General features: G+C 39.7%; 1 protein-coding gene across 1 annotated transcript in view; it reads left to right on the forward strand.

The window, feature by feature from the left end:
- The first annotated feature begins 846 nt into the window (after positions 1-846).
- Positions 847-19,731, forward strand: part of LOC116452167 — a 75,289-nt gene continuing 56,404 nt past the window's right edge. The window contains exons 1-13 of the mRNA XM_032126360.1: positions 847-898; positions 1,574-1,734; positions 2,709-2,779; positions 4,754-4,919; positions 5,821-5,958; positions 6,739-6,928; positions 7,984-8,111; positions 13,179-13,282; positions 14,777-14,942; positions 15,180-15,362; positions 16,076-16,228; positions 17,522-17,666; positions 19,111-19,269. Of these exons, the coding sequence (XP_031982251.1) occupies positions 1,723-1,734; positions 2,709-2,779; positions 4,754-4,919; positions 5,821-5,958; positions 6,739-6,928; positions 7,984-8,111; positions 13,179-13,282; positions 14,777-14,942; positions 15,180-15,362; positions 16,076-16,228; positions 17,522-17,666; positions 19,111-19,269 (1,615 nt within the window). The 5' untranslated portion in view covers positions 847-898; positions 1,574-1,722. The remainder of the gene's footprint in view (positions 899-1,573; positions 1,735-2,708; positions 2,780-4,753; positions 4,920-5,820; positions 5,959-6,738; positions 6,929-7,983; positions 8,112-13,178; positions 13,283-14,776; positions 14,943-15,179; positions 15,363-16,075; positions 16,229-17,521; positions 17,667-19,110; positions 19,270-19,731) is intronic.

The following is a 19,731-nucleotide window of genomic DNA, read 5'->3' on the forward strand; positions in this document are numbered from 1 at the left end:
CAGTGCTTTCAGTAACTGCTGCGTGTAATTCTGCCGGGTTTATTTAAGCTCATTCAGCATCACAGCATTAGAATGAAAGTCTTGCTAGTTCAGTGTGCACAGACTGAAGAGAAGGAAAGGAGGCTCTGTATGAGCAGCCCCAGCTGTTTCCCCTGTTAATGCCAATGTGAATCTAAAGCAAGTCCATCTGTGTGTGGGGTGTTCTGCATCCCCTTGAATTCACTGCCCTCCCAGTCAAAGTCTGAATGAAAGTCCTATTGGAAAACAGACTCTCCAGTGTTAAAGGACATCTTAACTAATTGCCTCCCTCAAGTTGTGATGTTTAAATGTTCTTTAACATCCTTCCTGCTGCTGGAAAAGCTTTTCTTGGGCAGTAAAGCCTGCTCTTGTTCTTTTTCAAATGATGCTTAGGATTTCTTTTGAATGACCATGTGCAATATAAATCATAGCCATGTAGAAATCTTCCTGACCTGCAATAAAATTGAAAAACTATGGATATGAAGAAGTGTGGTATGTAAAATACATATTTCTTTCCTGGATTCAGAACCATTATTTTAAGTTGCTTCATAGTCCATGGTATTGTGGAATTTCCATACCTACATCAATAAATACACTAAGGTAGGTCATTCCTTCATGTATATGTTTGTGAGATATAGATGTGTGGAAAGGAGCAAGAGCAAAGTCTTGTCCCTGTATACTTGATAGAAAAACTCTCATGGATTTATTTATTTGTTTTGAGAACCATGCTTTGATTTCAGTAATTTCACTGAAATTTAGAAGCAGCAGGTCCGTGCTGAGCTGCATACAAGTTTTCAGTGCTTTTCTGTTCTGTTACCTGTCATTGCAGGGTCCTCAGAGACTTTAAGTTATGGAGCTTCCTGTTTTGCAGACTGTCCAGGTGAGTAAAACAAGACTGTATTCAGGCTTTTTATATGATAAGGAAAGAGGAATTTGAAAACTTCTACAGGGATGTCGTATTCTGAGAAGAATGATACTTATGTCTGAGTATCAGCATTCATGGAAGTAGCAGAGAAGTTCCACTAAGGTTTAGCAGGCCCACACCTGCCTGAAGTTTACATTCTGTGAACTCTGAAAAACTCCGAAGCGTTAGAGCTGAGCAGAAGACTAAGCCAGTGTGGGACTAAGCCCAGCTATGGGCATGAAGAGCAGATCTATTTCATCTTGCTGTTGTGAAGGTCCTGCTGTGCTGCTCTCTGAAAGGTGTCAAAAGAGCACTGCACTGTAAATGCATTACATTCCTTTTCTGCCCTCGGAAATTAACCTCATGCCTTGAAGGAAATTGTGAGGTTATGTGCTTGGGAGAGGGGGAAGTCTTTCCACCCTCCCTACAGGAGCTATGGCCAGTGTGCAGGGTGCTTTCAGAAACCCAGTTCTTTCAATTTTAAGTCCAAGTGGGAAGGGAACAGTCTGAATATCCAGCCCTTTGCTTAGCTGATTTGAATGGCTGAAAGATTAAAAGGTAGAAAAAAAATAGAAGAGAAAGTTTAGTAGGCTAACCCCTCCCCCCTGCTCCTCTCCACCATTTTTTTTTGTTTGTTTGTTTATTTCCTAGGACACAATGCATCGTACTTCCCCAAAAGAGCTAGATACAGCTACAGGTATTCAGCAGTCACCAACACATTCCTGCAGGGAAATATTTACAAAAGCAGTGGCATCTCTCTGGAGAGCACAGTGATTATTGAAGTATTGGGGAATTGCCAGATGGTTTTGAAAGTAAGTATTGTCATAATTTTCTGAGTTATTGGGATGAGCTGATGTGGAATCATATTTTTCTTTGGGATTATTGCTACATTTAAAACATTTGTTTTTCTTGTAATTAAAAGCCAGTTCAATTCTGGATCTCATCATTAGAGTTGCAGTATTGCTTTGATGCACCACAACTTGAAATTAGGCATTTGCTTGTTTTAAAAGCCAGGTTAAGCAAATAATTGTTTTCTAAGTGGCACAACAGTTTCACTGTTCTGTTGCATGAAGTGCAGAACTGGAGATAAAGCCAGTCCTTGAAAGGAACTTGGTTTATTTTAAAGCACTTCCCAGCAAGCATTATAAAGAGAATTTGAGAAACTTGTATGATGTGCTGGATTGGTGCCATTCCTAGCCCAGTGTAAAATTCAGTCTTGTAACACTCCATTCATCACAACAGGAGATCTGTCTCTCAGTGACAAGAGCAACAGGGCAGTTTCAAGTTGCAGAGCTTCTCCTGGGGTGAGCCCTGTGGTAGGTCATGTGGAGAATTACAGTACTTTAGAACTACAGGGGCAGCAGGGAAAATAAACTTCGCAGCTGCCTGGCTTTTCCTTCAGGTTAACAGAGGGGATGATTCATTGGTTTTGCTGGGGGGGTTGACACATATCTGCTAAATACACATATACCTGAGGCCAACAAAGAATAGGATAGTTATCCTTGTCCTAGGACATGGATAAAAATTAACTGGTCAGTGGTTTGACAATGAAAGGGATATAATAGTGCTGTATAAAATCAGTTTAATAGTAAGTGAAACTTCTTCACAGAAGAAATTTCTGGAAACTGCCTCAGATATGCCACCTGAAGATGGGGCTAATGCAGTTCTGTTGCAACACCGAGCCTTTGTTCATGGTCTGTGACATTCTGTGTAGATATCCTGATGTGATAAAGTCCACAAGTTCCTCTTAACAATGAAATATATTGCCTATAATCTTTGCTCCTAGGTGAAAGACGTGCAGATTAAGAAAAGTTTTGCATCCAGACTGGAGTCTCTGAAGGAAATGGACAGTCTAAGGTAGAAAACCTCCTAATCTGCCCTGGTTTTTGAGTTTTTTTGAAGCTATATGAGTTAGCAGCAGCTTGACTGGACATTGTTCACTCTGCTTCATACTCTGTTTAGTTTTAGGGTTTCTTTTGATTTTTTTTTTTTTTTTTTAAAGCAAGGATCCAGATACAAGCACCATAAGCAAAAATGAGAGATATTTGGTCCAAACAGGTTTTTCTTCAACCTAATTGTCATCCCTTTGTATGTAAAACCATTTGGACAGTAGACAGTTCAAATTATTCTGGGTACAAATCACCAGGCCTCTAGCAGCACGTATGGATCACAGCTCTTAGAGCTACAGATGTTACTTCTACAGACTCTTGATTTTTGCAGTACATTTCAGAAGTTCTTGGTTTGGAAGATTCTCATAAGGCAAAACATTGTGGTTTTTTCTTCCAGGATATTTGAATTGCATTTATTTGTCCAATGAGATTTTTGTCCTTTTATGTTTTTGGGTTTAGTAGCTCATTCATAACATATGTCAGTGTGTTTCTCACTGACTTGCCAAGGTATAGTCTCCAGTGTAGATGGCTATACAAAAAGATCTCCTCAAACTATGGAAGTCTGGAATTTTCCCAGAGAGCTGATGCTTCTTGTGTCATCAAAAAAAAAAGCAGTTCTGTTGTCTGATTAAGCTCAGCCTTGTAACCTTCCTCTTTGTCCTGCCACTTGGATTCTCAGCCTTTAAACAACACTGAGAGCTGAGGTAATTGACTCAATTCAAAGGGTCGAAAAGAGCAAGCTTGGAGTAAATGCATTGCTTTTTATATTCATCAGGAAGAACTTTGTGTTCTCTCTATGGACAGTGGTATCAGAGTTCAAATGATTGTACAGGCACATCTTCTGTGAAGTTATTTGTAGGATTTTCATAGCAGTGAGAGCAGTTGTGTATTGTTCTTTGCAGAGAAGCCAAAAAAGAGAGGTAGCAAAGAAAGCATTCAGTGAAGCTTGGCTATTCAAAATAACTATTCAGACAAGTAAGCCTTATTAGCATTTGCCTCAGCCTATTGTGAATATACAGTAGTCTAGCTTGTCCTCTGAACATGCATGTAATTTCCACAGATAATAGCAAAACCAGGCACAGTTGCCTAGGAGTTCAGAAACCCTTATCCTATGCGCCCAGTCTCTCCTGGAAAGACTTAATCCAGATGTTGGTGTATTAAAATCTTATCTCTTACTTTGTGACCTGATTGATTAGATGAATAGTTAGCTCTCCAGTTAATGTGCAGATGAACTGACTAGCTCCCTGTATGGGAGCTGACCACTGGGCTACTGCAGAATTCTTCCTTTGGATGGTTTATTTTTCCCCATACAGAGGAAAAATATATGATTAAAGTATGTTATATTAGGAGCAAAAATCAATGTTAAAAAGTGATCTCTTGGAAAGGTAGAAAACGCTGTACTCTCAATCTGGGATAGCAAAAGCAATTAGGAAGTGTAGTGACAGCAGAGATTGGGGAATCAATCTGGGATAGAGCCCAAGTATGCACACCTAGCAGAGCAGGAAATTATGGGTTAATTGGAAAGCAGTTGTTCTTGTGTGCATCACAGCTGAAGAGGCATGATGCAGTTACTTTGCAATTCAGACATTCTAAAGGCACCCTGAATCTTTAAATGGAATTTCTCTCTTAATTAAACAAGAATCATTGCCATTAAGTACATTTACTTGTAAATAATCTGCCAGGACTGCTTTTATTAAGTGTTACAGTTATGTTGAGGGTGCTGTGATTATCTTGAGAGGATTTGGTTTTAGGGTTTCACAGGGTTTTTTTAAGGACTTCTTGGGTCAGGGGGAATTTATGAAGAATAGAGGCTTACTATAAAGAGTGGAGATACAGAATTAGATCCATTGCGGAGGAGCAGCTTTGTTGAGGAGAATCTGAGTCTAGTCTTAAAGTGACTTGCACTCTTTAAAGCAAGAAATTATAAACTCTTTTATTGCAGGGAAATACTAGAACAGCATCCTCTTCATTTTTCTTTCCACGATGGGAAAGTTCTAAAGCTCTGTCCTGTGAGGAGTGAACAGACCTGGGCACTGAACATCAAGCGAGGCATTCTCAGTGTCCTGCAGACAGTGCAAGAATTCCTTGCTGGTGCTGTCGTTGAGGAGGTGAGACTGTCAGTTGTGCTCTGAGGTGACTCTTAGCTCTTTGTACATGTTAAGTCTATTTCATATAAATAAAGGGTTTTGCCACTTGGTTCAGCTGACAGTGGCAGTGATCTGATTGCTTTTTGTAGTAAATGTTCTAAAATTATCTATAACTTGCATTCTTGTTGAGGCTTGGAATCTACTACTTGGTTACCTGAGTTCTACTGCTAGGGCTTTACCTGTTCTCTGGAGGAAATACAATAGTCACAATTCATGATTATTTTTTGTTATTTTTTTCATTAATTTCAGGAGGTTTTAAGATCAGGGTTCTCAGAGCTCTTTGCAATTATTTCAATTAAACTCAATTTCTGCTGTGTTACACTGAAACAATAGTCCAGCATACCCTGCTGTCACCTGTATGTTTGCATGGGTTCAGCTGACACACCTCAGGGGCTGCTGTGAAGACCTGTCTCTAGACTGACCTTCAGCGTGATGTGCACTGCCTCATTCTCAGGCTACTGCTGCATGTCAGTACTTAAAGAGATGTTCTGCAGTAAGGCTTGGCACACCCATTTGTAGTTGAAGTTACTCTGCCTAGTAATGCTCTTCTGAATTAATGCTTCCCTGCATGCCCACAAAATCTTAAATGAAAAAGCACATGTTTGTAAATGATCTGATTCAGAATAACACAGTAAAATTACACAAACCAATAGACCCTGGCTACTATGAAGTTCGACCAAGGTCTTTAAAATTATATGCCTTTTCATGGCTTTGTGGCAAAGCCGGTGTTCTGCAAGGGAGAATTTAGGTCTCTGTTGTTATTACAAAAACAGTAATTATTAAAACTAATTGCAATAACCTATACTACCTCCTTGTATTGTATGTGTGCATGTGTGATTCAAGAGTGTATATTTGTTACTAGGTGGATGTCCTGGGAATATGCCCAACGAGGTATCAGCAAAAGGGGCCCATTCTTGTAAAGACAAAGGACCTAAACCTCTGCTCCCATCGCTCTTCTGGTTTGACTTCTGTGCAGTCGGTTGTTCTTCCTCACGTGTCGGTAAGTTTTGGGGAATGGCACTGACTCTTCCACAGGGCCTTTTGACTTATTTGAAAAGTGCATCTGCCCAAACTTGAGTTCTTAGTAAAGAAATGGTGAATATTATTCTCCCTGTTATTCATAGTATCTATTTTAATTCAAATTTGCTTTGTAGTTGATGATTATATATAGTATATATATATATAAATATATATATATATTTATAGTATAAATGCAAGAGGTTTTTAGGCACCTGGATTAAACTCATTAAAATATGTTATACAGGTAAACAAAGGTAGACTGTGGGAGGAATAGCGAGATGTGGGTAAGAAAAAATACATGAGGAAAATAAAACTAGTATTTGTAGAAAACTTTGGAAAGATAGAAGTTTTGCCAGACTTACAGCTTTCCACTGTTGAGAGCAAATACAGTCAATATTTGTATCTTGTGGTATTTTTTTAGGTGAATATTACCTGTTTCTTGTATTGTACTAGATAGTGGTAATTTACCAGCCTTTTGCTTTTTTCTACTTTGCTTACAAAAGATCTGCATAACATTGAGGCTTGTGAACTGAAATGAATTGACACTATTTGACTCTGACAGTTAATAATTGTTTTTCTGTGATGAAAAACTAGGCCAAAATAAGGAGTGCATTAACCACAGGCTGGGCACTGTCAGAGGAATAGACAAGAGACTTTTCACTGTCCCAGAACTGGAATTGTCTGTGAAGTTGGGAGAGCAAGGATTGGATAGGCTAGCATAGGTCATCAAGAATCTTCCTGAAGTATCTGTTCTTCTCAGTCTGAACAGCAGATCCTGTCTTCCCAGCTGGAATGTGTTCAGAGCATTAAGGATGGAGTCCTGGAGGAGGCCAAATGCACTGAGTCCGACCGTGTGACGCTGTTCCCTCACCAGGGCAGCGGGGCAGAGACACAGACACAGTCTTCTCTCAAACTCTTGCAAGTGCAAACAGAGACACTCTACAATAAAGGTAACTATGTTTCTGCTAAAGCGAAGCAAATTTATTTCCTAGAAAAATGTTGTGGCTTTGTCTTGCCTGTGAGAACTCTTTGCACCTATGATTCGTACCTTTAATGTATTAAATTGTTTTAAAGTAGGTGTTCTTACAGGCTGGGCCGAGCTGTCCCTTCTTCGAGGGCTTGGGCCTGCCATTACAAAACTGTGTGGATCTTCAAAACTGGGTGGGTCTCCAAAAGTGACAATCCGTAATGGCCAGCTCCTGTTTATCTACTTTACATACCTAGTGCCCTTGTATGTAGAGCATCAGCCTTCCCATGTCTGTGGACAATTCCTACTTTTTATACAAATGGAGCCTGAATAATTGCAAGTCCTAATGGAACTAAGGACATGCCATGTCTGAGAACTGTTTCAATTTTTGCTGCTTCTTTGCTCTGTGTGTTTCTCTAGGAAAACAGTTTTACTGAAGTCAACAGGTGGCTTGCCTGAGGAATGATTTCAAAGTTGAACTCTAAATACTGAGAAACATTTTTTTCTTTGTCTGTTTCTAAGTAGTTGTTTGGTTCTTTTTTTAAAGGAACCCCCAAATTTCCAGGACACTTTGTTTATAATTCTACCAACATAAGATGATAGGATTCTTCCTCAGGAAGAGGTTCAGAGCCAAGCCATTTATTTTTCTTGGCACCTAGATCTCCTGTTGATTTTTTGGGTGGTTGAAGTGTGGGACAAGTGATTAGATGACATTGGAAAAGGTGATGAATGTAAAGTAGCAGGGCCATACTGAGAGACATATCGATGGAAAATAGGGCTTTTTTTCATGTGTATCTTTGTCTTGTTTCTGTGACTCTTTCTTTTGGGTCACACTTGTCTTTATCCTGTTATGTTCTTAAATTCAAGCTGACTGCAGGCATTCATATTTATCCCTTGGCTGTACTGAGCCTAGAGAGACTCTTAAAGAGAGAAATAAAGCCTCAGAGAGAAACTTTCCCCTTGCATATAAGGGTGAGCCATAGCAAATGGCCAGCAACCACCAGAGATCTGATTTTTTCTTTATGTTCCTTTCTCCAGGGGACTCTGAGGATCTGTATGTGACCAATATTCTCTATGAAAGGGAGGTAACTGAGAGGGAGATCACTGGGGGAGAAGTGACTGAACTGGTATGGAAGCTTTGCTTAGCACACAGTGCAAGTTATGAGGTAAGCTGTACACACAACCTCTGCTTCCTTGTGAGGCTCTGTGGGGGCTGAGAATTCTCCTGCACAGATAAGAGGTGGCCAGGAGAGCAGCAGTTTTGAAACACTGAAGCCTTCCATTGTTTTGGGCATTTTAAAATGTGGAATTAGAGAAAATGGTTTGAGGTGTTGTTTTCTTATAAAAGCAGTAAATCACACTGAGGAGTCAAACCATCCTGTAACCCCTGAATATTAGGCAAAAGCAATTTTGAATTATATTCTAAAATAATCTGAAAGAAAATGTCCCAAATTTTTATTTTGCTGTGAAAAAACCAAAAACATAAAAAGTGTCTGGTTTGGGTTGTCACTGGCAGTTTTGATACTTTATTGTAAAACACCATTTTTACAGCTTTAGTGTGAGATACTACTGCTGGTAGTGCTGTTGTTTCTATGCTTATTGGAGTTCTGCTGTCCTTATATTGCCTCATCCCCTCAAAACAGTTTGCATGTGAAACCCTTGCCTCTGGGTCTTGGCTGGTAGGTTCCTTGTGCTTCTGATGGACTCTGCTAATAACCATCATCTTTTCTGGGGATGCTGCTTGAGTCCAGAGGGAATCTCTGCCCCCTAGACCATTTTCATTGATGAAGGCTGCTAAGATAGGGTGGAATCTTCTGGTCATGTGGAACAGGCAGTGGCTTAAATACTTTTTATGATGACCATCATTTTAGATGAGGGTCTGCCTGTCTCCTTAGCTCACTTAGGTCTTGTATTTTTTGTTGATACTGGCAGCAACTGAATCAGTAATTGTCACTGTGTTTGAAATGAAGATCCCTATCTCTGTGAAATTCAGAGGTTATCAAGAATACCTGTTATGTGCAATACAGAAAGATCAACAGATGATTGTGCTTAACCACTGTTCACCTGAGATCAACCGAGGGCAAAGAGAGGACACTTCATATCCCATTATCCTTCAAATAGAGTGATTCTTGCTGGTAGTGATGTTCCTACAGAGAAAAATAAGGAAAAAAAAAAAGTTCATGTGAAAACAGAACACACTCTTTAAGTAATTTTTGGTCAGGATATTACTAGAAAACAAGTATGGTCTAATGGGAAAGGCACTAAACAGGGCATTGGTGCCTCCATGAATTTGCCACTGATGAGTTTAATCAGCTCATTCCTGATATATTCCCTGTCCTCTGATGTCTTGTTAGATTGTTTGTACTTTGGAGCAAGGTGATTTCCTGTGCAGAGGGGCTGAGATCTCTCCTGTAAATGCACATAGGTACAAGTGATGTTAACAGAACACTTCAGACCCAGCATAGAAGGCACTCACCTTCCTTTGTTTAGATTAAGTCCCGTGTCAAAGAACGAAGCTCTGCCTGTCTTTCCCCTGGGTTGTACATAGATACTGGGGGATGGAGTAGAGGCTTTATGGGGACTGCAGAGAAGTGCAGTGCTGGATTCCAGCTCTGCAGTGATATCTTGGGTGTGTTCACCTTTCTCTTAGCATCACCTGTGATTCATGAGCACAGGTGGGCCTTCATGTTTTGTGTGTGAGACTTCAGGGGAAGGCACAGGGTGGAGCAGGATAAGTCACAGCTGCTGAAGCCAGCACCTTCAGTCAGCTGTGATAAATTCCAACCCCCGACTTTACTCCCAATCTGTTAAACCATGATCGTAGTCTGACCTGGTACCACAGCCTGACAAAGGCCTTGGCACCAGGCTGAGGAGAAAGCAGTAGGTGGCCTTTGTGGGTGCTGGAATACTTGGGATAGACTTCTGTCTCTGAGTTATAAGCGGGTCTGCCATTTCTTTTAGCTGCATGCTGTGGGGACTGCAGCTATGGAGGGCTAAGAGAGCCATATAATAATGGTTGGTGCTAATATAGAATAAAAGCGGCCTCTTTGGGAATGATAATTCTTAACTCCATGTGGTTGTCAGTGTTACAGCAGTATGAAATGGCATTTAGGCCCAGGCTAGAGGGCCACATACTGCCTGGAAAATGTTGAAAAAAGAAATTACTGCAGCAGACCTGAGAAACTTTCTCTAAATCCTGCCTTCTATGGAACACTCTTAATTCAGTGTCTTTGAAAGAATGGTAGATGATTTTTCCCAGTAACAGTGGGATGTCACTTCTGCCTCCAAAGAGGCTTACTGGCTTCATGTGTGGGAAATTTGTTTTGTAAATCACTAAGATTAGCACAAGTGGCTGCTGTCTGTGCCACTGCCTAAAAGAGAGGTGAATTATTCATCATGTGCCCATCCCATCCCAGGGTTTGATTGGTTGTCAACCATTTTCACTGTTTCAGGGTGTTCTTTCTGTGTGACAAGACATTTCAAAGAGAATCTTTATCATCCCTCATTTCAACCAGTAAAATGTCCTTTGGGCCAGGAAAGAAGTTATGGGAATGCCCAGAGCGTTGCTTGGGAGACTGCTGTGCTGTTCTGCATGTATAGCTTGTTTGTCCCCTTATTGTTTGACTCTGAATGAGGTGAGATTATGCATTTCTTTCAGGACACAAAACCAAGAATAAATGGAAGGGAAAATCTTCAACTCCAGGGAAAACAGTGAAGGGATGAGAAAATGGAGGTGGAGACTGTGTCATTTCCAAGGAAGCAAAGTTGTTGTTTAATTTTTTAATGCTATTATGAGACAAGATTGAATTTCAATGTGGATGTAGATTAGCTAATGGACCATTAAGTGAACAAGCTGCATACTGACAAAGAATGGAAAAAGGAATGGGGAGAAGGGACCCTCTCTTGAGAGAGGCTGGAGAAAAGCCTGTCACACCACTTCTTCTGGGGCTGCATTTCCAGTGGCTGGCTGGGTTTTGGTGCTTGGTCAGTAGCTCTGGTGAATGTGGCTGTGTATACACTGAGCAATGTGGGCAAGAGTCAGATTTGCTTTGCCTTGCTCCTGAACCCCAGTCTGACCCAAAAAAAGTTTACTTTCAGGGCATGATCTTTCATGTTTTGGTTGTTTTGTTGTTTTTTTTTTTCTCCTGGCAAGGCATTCTAATTGCTTGCTTCTACCTAGTTGCTTTTTTTAAAATATGGCAGGTCTGCAGGTAGAAGGAAAAGCAAGCTTCTATGTAGAATAAAAGCCAGGCTTTCTTATGTTTGTTTCAGAGGTGGGCATGGAAGTCAGATTTGAATGTAGTTTGTTATTATGATACTCCAAAAGAGGAATTTGCAATGACAGCTCAATTTCAATGCAGCTGACCTTAAAAAAATGAAAACAGCCCACCTGGTCAGACAGTTCATTCTAAAGCTTTATTATTGGAAAGTAAAAATAGCTGTTTCTCTGCAAAATTTTGCACGAAGTTGTTAGATGGGAGCTTGTCTAGTCAGCAGGTGTGAAGCAGAATGAAGTCAGTCTATAGTCTAGAAATTGTATCACCTGAAAGAACATCAGTCTGGCAGTTTTATCTTGAACTGTGCTGCAGGCTCCAGCTGATGGGCCACCTGGGCTCAGCAGCAGCTGTACAAACAACTCCTTGTGATGAGATCTGTGAGGGTCCCCAGCCCCCCAGTCATACTGCCCACAGTGGATTTGCCTGTGGAAAAACGCACATAAGGCCCACACTTTAGAAAGGCTTTTAAAAAATTACATAAAACACAGTTCTCTGAATATTTTATTGACCATAAAATGTAATATATTTCACCAGCTCCATAATGTCCAGGTTTGTAATTTCTTTTTAAAATAGACCTTAATGGTAATGATGGGATGGAGTGGAAGAGAAGGGAATGCATGTGGATCTATCTGAATTTTAGCTATGGAATTATAAATTTTAACAGAATTAATGCATAAGTGGGGCTTCACATACGAGAACAAATTTTAATTTGATGAAATTAATGTATTATTTCTAAAAAGAATATAAATCCCAAAAGAATAAAAACATAAACTATATCTGTGTTGGATCTGACAAATTACTCCCTCAGCCTGTCAAACAAAACCGTAAGAAATTACTCAGACTTCTTACTGAAAGACAGCTTCTTGTTACTGAAAATGTCTTGGCAGTCTTAAAATCAAATGCTGGCACTGGGTTATTCCATGTTTTCATTGTTTTTTGGAGTAGCTCCTGGAAGGAAGGTCAGGAAGTCAAAGTAGGTCTCTCCCCAAACCTTTGGAAATGTGACTTAGTGGAATTGGACTTTGTATGATTTTTACATGAAGAAAAATGTTTTCTTTGGGACCAGAAATTTAGTCCTATATCTAAGCCTTTCACATCTGAGGTGAATAAAGCATTGAAGTCAATCTGACATGGACCATGTTTAAAACTTACACATTATAAAATTTGATTAAAATGAATATACGAGATACTGTATTGAACATTCTGCTAATTTTTCGAGTAATGAGACCTATCTTCTTTCTTGAGCTTTGGATCAGGTCTCAGAGGAACACATTAATGTGCTATATAGCCTTTAAAATACCAGGTAAAACAGCTGCTGTATGATGTAGCAGTTCCTCTTAGCGAGAGAGAACAGCTCGTCTGCCTCCATGTTTCCAGCCAGTCTTGTGCTGCCTGCAGAGGTAAGGGCAGTTATCCTGGGCTTTTCTCCAGTAAGATGCAATAATTTCTCACAGCCCAAGGGTTCTCAAGGGAAACTTCTAAGTGTTGCCCAAACTTCAGTGAAATGATCTTTCGCATAAACCTAAGATTAATATACAGTTAGCTTGACTATTGTTTCATTTGCGTCAAAGCCATGTCAGCAGTTCTGGTCATAAATCAGGATCTTGCTATACAAACTCACAGAAGATTATAACTTTCTCTTCTGGATTGTACCCACAGTGTTGCATTTTGGTTTATTATTCATTTGTATGCCAGTGGTGTGCATGGTGGTTGCTGAGCACTCTTGTCTGAGGGACTGACTGACATGTAAAGCAAAAGCCCTTCTCCATATGTGTTTGCAGTCTGGAGAGAAAAGCAAGTGAGGGAAGGAATGTAAAGACATGGTGGAGAAAGGAGCGTTTACTCCCAGGTTACATGGTAAATTAGTGGCAATGCCTGTATAACCTCTTGTGCTCTGTTCTCTGAAGCTGGTTTCTACACAGCAGGAATATTACAGTTGTGGTTGTGCCCTTACAGACTGCAGACCTTTTCATGACACTCGTGTTTGAACTTCGACGTCTTTCTCTTGAGGCCTTAAGAGCACTATGGCAAAGATCTTCATTTAAGTGCAGAGACAACTGGTAAGGCTCCTTTAGTAATTGCATTCAAAAATATACAGGAAAAAAATGTTTTGCAAATATTTAAAATAGTAAATGTTTTAAGTCTGTGCCCAAATGTTGGATTTAAATTTGGAGCATTTTAAAGGAATAATTTGTATTGCAGATCTTGTTTATGTAGCAGAGGGATAATATTCTCTCCTTACGGAATGAATGTTATGTGCAAAATAGACTTTCTTGTCCCATGCCTATTCCCATTGCCAGACTTCCTGTTTCCAAAGCAAAGTGAATGGGAAACCTGAGTCATGGCTTGGATGGAAATCAGTTCTGCTGGTTTTAAGCTTATGTTGCCATTTGTTATGAAGAAGCTTAACCTGGATCTGTACCTTCAATGCCCTTAGTAGTCGTGGATGAGAGGAGACAGATGTTAGGCTGGGAGTATGGATGTGGTGGAGCTGCATCTTTCAGTAGCAGCTGGATCTCAAGGTGGTTTATACCGACTGTAGAACCATGGCTTTAAAGATCAAGGCCCTACTCCTCTGCAGTCAGGAGTAGTTCTGATCCAGTGGTTTGAGACTATCAGAAATACTAATCCAGTATTACTAAAATCAGTACTAAATTTTTCTCCCTTCAGAAAAATGAAAACAATGAAACAATTCTTTTACTTGGTTTCAGTACAAAATGTCATCAGCTTGTTTGAAATTAATCTAATGCCAGGTTTTATGTTTGCAACAATATCTTTACTTGATGCAAAAGGGGGAAATTTTGTTTTGGGTTAGGTTTATTCTCATTCTTTGACAAATAGTCATGCTAATGTTCTTCAGTATTAGACAGTAATTAAACTATTCTTCCTCTTTTATATTAACTTTAGGCTGATTTTACTCAGGACATGGTTGTTAAGTTTAGGAGTGAAAAAGAATCCCATGCAGACTACTCTGTGATGCTTTCAAGCCATTTATTTTAACTGCTTTCTAGATAATGCAAAAGTGTCCTTCCATCAGTATAGAAGGCAGGTATAGAATATTTACAGAGGGACTCTTAAGAGCCGAAATGTGTATGGTCTGCTGGTGTAAGCTTTCCCCTTAGATAAGGTCTAAAAAAGCACAGGAAGTAAAAGCTAGGCAATTCTGGTTTAATATTTTAATTTGTTACAGGTGAAATGAAACAAAAAAACCACCTTAATAAAAAATCAGGGCTTTAAGGTACCTCAGTCTTTAGAAGTCAAACCTGGGATATGATGTGGCTTAATTTTCAGAGAAAGCAACTGAGTATTTTCTTGAAGATCTGGTTAGATACAGTTCTTGAAACACCAGTGCACTTCCATCACATCCTGGCTGAGGCATATTTCCATAAGGCCACTAAACCAAAAGATAATATTGATTTCTGTGAAATCTGGCATTTGCTAAGCCACTGGACTTTTATTTACTTTGAAAGAAGCCCAGCATCAATGTATTTGTTACGTGATTCTTGAGTATTTTGGTCATTTTAGATTTGCTGTACTTTTTTCTTGTGTTACAGGCAACCATTAATAGATGCTCTCCCATCTTGTGCTACAGAGGCATGTGTTGTCCTAATGAAAGACCTCATAGCTTCTGCAGAAGTTGAGGAAGACAAAGTAGAATATTTCTTCTGGTCATTTACATTCATTTCTAATCCCACCTCAGGCATGATTGAATCTCTTGCTGTGAGTGGATGTTGCTTTTTCTTTTTTAATTTGTAATGAATCTAGGTGGCTCATAATTTTTGTATTTTACAGTAACAGTCTTCTTCACAGATTCGTACAAAGCTCTGTCCAGGTAATTTTGTTGAGATTGAGTTTTAGTATGTAAATATTTTGATACATTTATTATCTGTGGTATGTTACAATAGTCATTCTCATGACTTTTCTGAAACACCTTGCTCTTTTTGTACTTGTTTACAGCCTTTGCTGAAGTCACCTAGAGCAAGCCAGAGCTGCTTCTTGGGAGTAACTGCTCTTGTACATAGGTTTTGTTCAGCTGACAGCTCCTGTGATCATGTACCTGCTGTGCAGAGTGTGATGAGGACTCTTGGGAAATTTTTGGGAGAAAACTGTACTGTGCAAGATTCAGAACATCTCAGCAAGGTATTGGTTATACAGAAGCATATGATATAGTGCTTTCTGTTCCCTTTATGATCTAGAACGTGTTTGATGAAAATGGTATTAATTGGATTTCCAGAAAGCTATGAATACAAGCTCAGTGAATGAATATTCCTTGCTAGAACAGGCCGATAAAATTTTGTAATCCAACAAGTATGACCTATCAGTATGGGTGTTCTTGTGTGTGGAAATAAGGAAAAGTCTTGGGTTTCCTTATGAAGCAAACTTCATACTGTTGATCAGTATGAAGAACACCCACCTGCTGACAAATTACCATTTTAATTTAGCTATTGTGTGCAGAACTCCATGTTGAATCACTAAAAGGTCTAAATACCTGTAATCAAAAGGGACAAAATATCAAAGAACTTGAGAAAATTTTCCTGTACATAGAATTTGTGACTTTTTCTTTTCTGTTGCAATGCAGGCTTTTAAAAATGTTTTTTAATTCCCCCAGGTCTAAGTCAGGTTCTTCTCACAAGTGCCACATGGCATTAGAATAGAACAGGGGTCCATATATGTCTTGTCCTCCCAGTAAAGCCAGAGTATAGGTGGTACAGTAGGGGCTGCAGTAAGCTCTCCAAATGACCAGTAATCATTTTAAACAGAGTTTTGCACAGAAAATGTTAGTGCCATAAAATTCAATGTACAGCAGACAGCACATGGAGAGCTTTCTGTTCTACCTTGATTTGCATTTACAGATGCAGCTGGTGTTGAAAGCCATCGGAAATGCGGGGCTAGCAGCAGCTTCGCTGGCTCCTGCTTTGAGCTCGTGTGCTTCCCTGAAGAGTCATCCCGTGGAAATTCGCCTCGCTGCTGTCCAAGCCTTCCGGCGCATTCCCTGCTCTGTCAGGGTATGTGGTTTACTGCCAGAGGTGACTGATGGCTTCCTGGCACTGCTAGAGATTTGGGAGTTTTGGTATAGTTACAAACCATGCAAACAGATAAGGAACAAGTGTAGACGTGTTCCAGCAGAGCCCCCTCTGCTGTTGGAGAAGAGGGTAGAACCACCCAGATGAGCAGTCCTATAATGTGCTTTGCGGCGGTTGCGGTAACACATCCAGTGACTGGGGCAGTGTTTGTGACTTCCTAATTAGTCACTTCAGCTGGGTGCCTTATGTCTGGGGGCATTATGGCTGAGAACCCACAGGACTTGATTTTTCCCATAGTCTGTTTCACTGTTTCATTCTCTGATATATAAAGTATTAATGTGAGAAGCTTGTTGTGATTTGCAATAACACTGCCATAGTTACAACATTTTGTTAAATGTTTTAATGGAAGAAAGTTCAAAACTTGTTTATCTCTAATACCTTGATGTTTAAAAGAATGGCAAAGCCAGTAGTGCTGGCCTGGGCAAAGCTGACAGAGATGCTCCAGAAGAACAAGAGGCTCCACATGGACTTGCACTTGGAGAAGCATCTCTCTATGGCTTCCTAGAATTTAATTTCAGCATGGATTGGTCACTTGTTCTGCAGTTATGAAGCCTGGTGTTGCTCGTTAGACGTGTTCAAAGTATCAAGTCTCTATGTTGTCATATACCACATCATTGTCTAGCAAATGAACTGCTGAACTGGGTGGACTGGGGTTGCTAAATGCTAATAAAAATGTTCGTAGTGTCAGTCACCAGTTTCTTAATTCCTGGCAGTTCACTAAAAAGTCATCTTTGTTGATACTGGGGAAATAGTGAACAGAATAAATTTGTTGCATTCCTGCTCTTTGATTGAGACCAGAAGTAATGATCTTAATAGCCTGTGAACAAAACCATGGCCATTGTTGTCTGTGTATTGGCTGTGGCACGTGAGAGATATGATAGACAGGTCTCCCCTGTGGTGGAACAAAACCATCCTTAACAGTTGTGCTGGCAAGGGATGCTCTGCATTGCAGAGTCCTGTATCGATTCGTCAGTATAGGGTTCAAGGTCATAAGGACAGTTTGTTCAGGAAATTTGTGGGTAAGGTAGTATAGACAATATGTACATACATTTGTATCCATGTTACACAAAGGCACTTAGTCAGTTATAAGGCAATAGCTGTAAATATAGCAGTAGCTCTTTGAGAACAAAAACCTACCTGGGCCTGAAAGTGCACGTGAGGTATTTTAGGGGAGTAAATCATAATTGTCTTTATATTTTTATCTTTCTCTCTTAGAATGCTGTATTACTTCAGTTGTATCAAGCAACCAGTGAAGATGTGGAAATAAGAATTGCTGCTTATTATATAGCAATGAAATGTCCACATGAAGAGTTATTTAAACAAGTTCAAAAGACTTTGCTGAAAGAAACATCCAGCCAAGGTCAGCCAAGCATCTACTGAAGTCTTACATGTTCCTAACTGATACTTCAATGTGATATTTACTTTGCAGGTGTAATGGTACCAACCTATATCAATTTTTATTTCATCTCAATGCTTTGTAGATGGTTTCTAAACGATTGTTTGTATGAGTTTTATTTTGAAACTGCGATAGTGTTAGTTTAGCAATAGTCAGTAAGGACTGACTTTTCATAGATTTAATCCCTTCTACTGTCAGCATTTCATTCACTGAAGGCTCTTGAGAAGGATGTATGGAACAGCTTTGATGCTGAGTGCATTAGAAATACAAATGGATAACTGTAAATTGCGTTTTGTTAAGGTGAGAAAGAAGCAGGTGGCAGAAAAAAATATTCCCATATTCTAAAATTATTTCACCACGTTCAGTGAAGAATACCTCTAGACTAATCCTTTGCATTTACATCTGTCAAGAAGAAGCAAACATGAGAAGGGTATCTAGAAGATTGTTTGCAGGCAGATGAAAGCAGGCTCTGTCTGCACTGTGTCTGGATCCTGGCCAGCTCTGACTTGGAGCTGGTACCTGTTTTCCCAGGATGTTATGTCCGGACCAGTGTATCCTGCAGTGATGGTGAGTCCAGGCTCAGCATTGTGTTCGCCTGCTGATGTGGCTTGTGGTTTGGAGGGCACTCATTCCTCTCTGTTCAGAGTTCAGACACGGAGAAATTGCATGCACCTCCAAAATCCTGTCAAGGTGTACCCTCAGGGATTCCTCCCTGTGACTCCATGCAGAAAATTTAATTTGTCTGATTTATGAAGGAGCTCTATATGTCCATCCAAAATGTTGTGTATTTTAAACAATTTAACGCAGTACTCCTGAATATTCTTAATTTCTTTCCCTTGTCTTTTGTTGAGGTGGCAGCTAAATAATTTATATAATAAATGTTTGAATAACAAGTGCTTTTGAAGGCATAGGGCACATGTTAGTTTTCAATTCCAACGTTCAGAAAACAAAATTTGAAACAAAGAAATTGTGTTGAGAAAAATGCAGTTACATCCGTATTCGGTATCTGTGCATTGAACTAGCACTGGAGCCTATTACCTTTTATCTTCAGGAGACAACAAAGCTGCTATTTAAGAGCCAGACTCCAGAACATATGGGAAATATTTGCCCCCCACAACACAGCACATACATGGCCAAACTGGGACTCCACAGAGTGTCATGCAGGAATACTAATTCTGAATCACAATTGTTCAATTGTATGTGCCTTTTTTTTTTGTTTAAAGTGCTGTTGCAGTAGGTGCATCAGACTGATTTTAACCATGCTGAAAATGAATGAATTCTGTTGTGGCCAGGGGAATGGCTTAGAATTAATGGTGGTATAAATAAATAAAAATATTTCCTGCATCTGTTTTTAAAACTCTTGTAATTTTTCTCTGATTTCCAAATGCATTTCTTCGTTGAATTCTAGTGGGCTCCTTTGTTTGGAGTCATCTCTCTCAGCTCCTGGAGACAGATGATCCATTGAAGGAGCATCTTCGAGATTCTATTCCTGATGAAATCCTTAGCAAAGATTTTGACCGGGAGACATGGAAATACTCCTCATATTCTGATGTCACATTTCACTCAGGTATGTGCAGTTTTAGAACTTAATGCTTTGTAGCATAAGGATTATTAAAATCCCACATGGCTTTTCTGACACTTTAAGACTTGCTCCAGAGAACTTTGATTTCTATGACTTTAATACTATCCAAATGTAAGCTTGATTCTGCTGTGACCTTAATTGGAGTATATGAAATGTATTTCCAGCAAAGCAGATACCATACACCTTTGCCTCTTGTGAGAGAGGAGACTAAGAACCAATGAACATTTAAGATGATTTTTGTGAGCATCAACATTTAATTCCTTCCTTAGTTAACTTCCTTTGCAGCAACAGGGGATTGGGATGTTTTTTTGTTCTCCTGATTCATGTGCTGTCCTTGGTATAAGAAAAGAGTCAAACTAGTTCCTTCCTGTTTTACTATCTGTTCATTTGTTTTCAGTGAAAATGCTAGATGATGTTTTTCAGAGTCACGTTTTGATTTTCTGTCCA

Source organism: Corvus moneduloides, chromosome 16 (genome assembly GCF_009650955.1).
Source record: "Corvus moneduloides isolate bCorMon1 chromosome 16, bCorMon1.pri, whole genome shotgun sequence".
In the NCBI taxonomy this organism is placed as follows: domain Eukaryota; kingdom Metazoa; phylum Chordata; class Aves; order Passeriformes; family Corvidae; genus Corvus; species Corvus moneduloides.